The 1,824-nt window shown below is 24.2% G+C and overlaps 2 protein-coding genes across 2 annotated transcripts; both read left to right on the top strand.

Moving 5' to 3' along the window:
• Nucleotides 1–37: 37 nt before the first annotated feature.
• Nucleotides 38–547, top strand: EDI_003540 (uncharacterized protein; the record flags this gene model as incomplete). The annotated part of the gene is made up of 1 exon (XM_001735337.1): nucleotides 38–547. One exon carries the CDS (start codon nucleotides 38–40, stop codon nucleotides 545–547), a length of 510 nt encoding a protein of 169 aa, XP_001735389.1.
• A 55-nt stretch (nucleotides 548–602) lies between these two features.
• Nucleotides 603–1,824, top strand: EDI_003530 (uncharacterized protein; the record flags this gene model as incomplete). The annotated part of the gene is made up of 1 exon (XM_001735336.1): nucleotides 603–1,824. A coding segment is annotated over one exon (1,222 nt), but the record flags the coding sequence as incomplete, so codon positions are not given.

Here is a 1,824-nt window from a genome sequence, read left to right as displayed (position 1 = left end):
TAATTGTAATTTACTTCCTGTTGATGAATCAGTATTAATGAAAGTTGAGAATATTAGAAATTATGAATTAGACAGTTTCTGTCGCACATTAAAAATAGTAAATGCAGACAATCAATTTAATCCACAATATCAAAAAATGACAGAAGAAGAAAAGGAGAGAATGGCTAAAATTATTCAAAAAGTTGAATCAATGACATATTTTTCAGATATTGTAGAAGAAATGATTGAACTTGTTGTTCAAAACATGAAGAAAGGAATTAAAATAAGAACTTATGAAGTTTGTGCAAAGAAATTTGATGAAATCTTTGATAAAATGAAAATAGAAGAATCAATGTATCCAAGTGAAATGATAATTTATGGAAGAATAAACAATAATTGGATTAAGGCTAGAGAGAATAAAAACATTATTATCATTTGCGAAACAAGAGGTCTCATTGAACAAGAAAGTGAAATAAGTATACCAAAAGGTATTACAATTTATTCTTCAAGTATTCTTTTGGTGAAACCAAATAATGAAACAAATATTAAATTTGTTAGATCCAAGTGATTCATTATTTTCAAATGTAAAAGTAAATGTATTTAGTCAACCCAGATTTAATGATATGCCTAGTGTTACAGTGAGTATAGAAGATATTATTAATGAAGAGAATAGAAAGAAGGTTTATAAGATTCTTGATGATCTTTATGTTAATTCTATTTTATTTACCCCTCCAAATCAACAAACAACTAGAAATAGTACCAACTCACTACAGAATAAAATACCACAATTACCTGAATATATCAAATACATTTGTGTTCAAGCAAGAATGCCAAATTTAATAATCGATGACAAACAATTGGAGTATTTAGAAGTAGGTGTGTGTAACTCAATTATCGAACTTAAATCAATAAACAATTTAAAACAGTTAAAACTACATGGAGTTAATAAACTAAAGATAAATCAAATGAACGAAGAACAAGAAATTACAACAACAAACAACAGAAAATACTGGAAAGACATACAAGAAAATATAAGTACATTCCCAAATCTTGAAGAACTTCAATTAGTTAGTTGTTCTAATTTAAATATTAGTTTAATGTCAAATAAATTAAAGAGTGTTGAAGTAATTAATTGTAGAGAATGTCAAATTAATATTAAATCAGATTGTATTGAAAGATTGAAATTAGAAGGAAATAAACAAACACAATTCAAATTATCAACAAATAAATCAAATGATATTTGTATTAAAGAAGGTGATACTTTCACATTAGAAATAGAATCTAATAATGAACAAAATATTGAAATAATAGAAGGAAAACAGATTAATGTAAAATCAAAATGTCCAATTAATAAATTAATAATAGTAGAATCTTATGAAGTGAATATTACAGGAAATGAAAAATGTAATACAATGAAAGTAGTTGAATCTACAATCAATGAAATTGATATCAAACCAAAGAGAATTATATTTAAATTAATTGAAGAATACATTAAAGTATCATTGAAAGAAGCAGAAGAGATATATATTGTATCAATGAAAGAATATATCTTTGAAGAATTATTTGATAAATGTAAGAAATTATGTATTGATGAATGTGAGAATTGTCAATTCATAATCAACAAGAATCAAATCAAAGAAATGAAAATAACAAAATGTAAAAATACAGAAATCACAGGGAAGTTAGATAATATTGAAGAAATCATCACAATAGATAATGAAGAATGTAATATTCCAGAAACAACGAAAGTTATAAAAGAAGATACAGAAATAATAGAAATGGATAATACAAATAAAGATATAGAAATAGAAACAGATAAAACCCATATTATAATAAGAAATATCA

The sequence above is a fragment of the Entamoeba dispar genome, genomic scaffold (genome assembly GCF_000209125.1).
Source record: "Entamoeba dispar SAW760 scf_1105229459063 genomic scaffold, whole genome shotgun sequence".
NCBI classification, from domain to species: Eukaryota; Evosea; order Mastigamoebida; family Endamoebidae; genus Entamoeba; species Entamoeba dispar.
The sequence above is the reverse complement of the archived record's forward strand: the minus strand, read 5'-3'. Positions and strand labels throughout refer to the sequence as shown.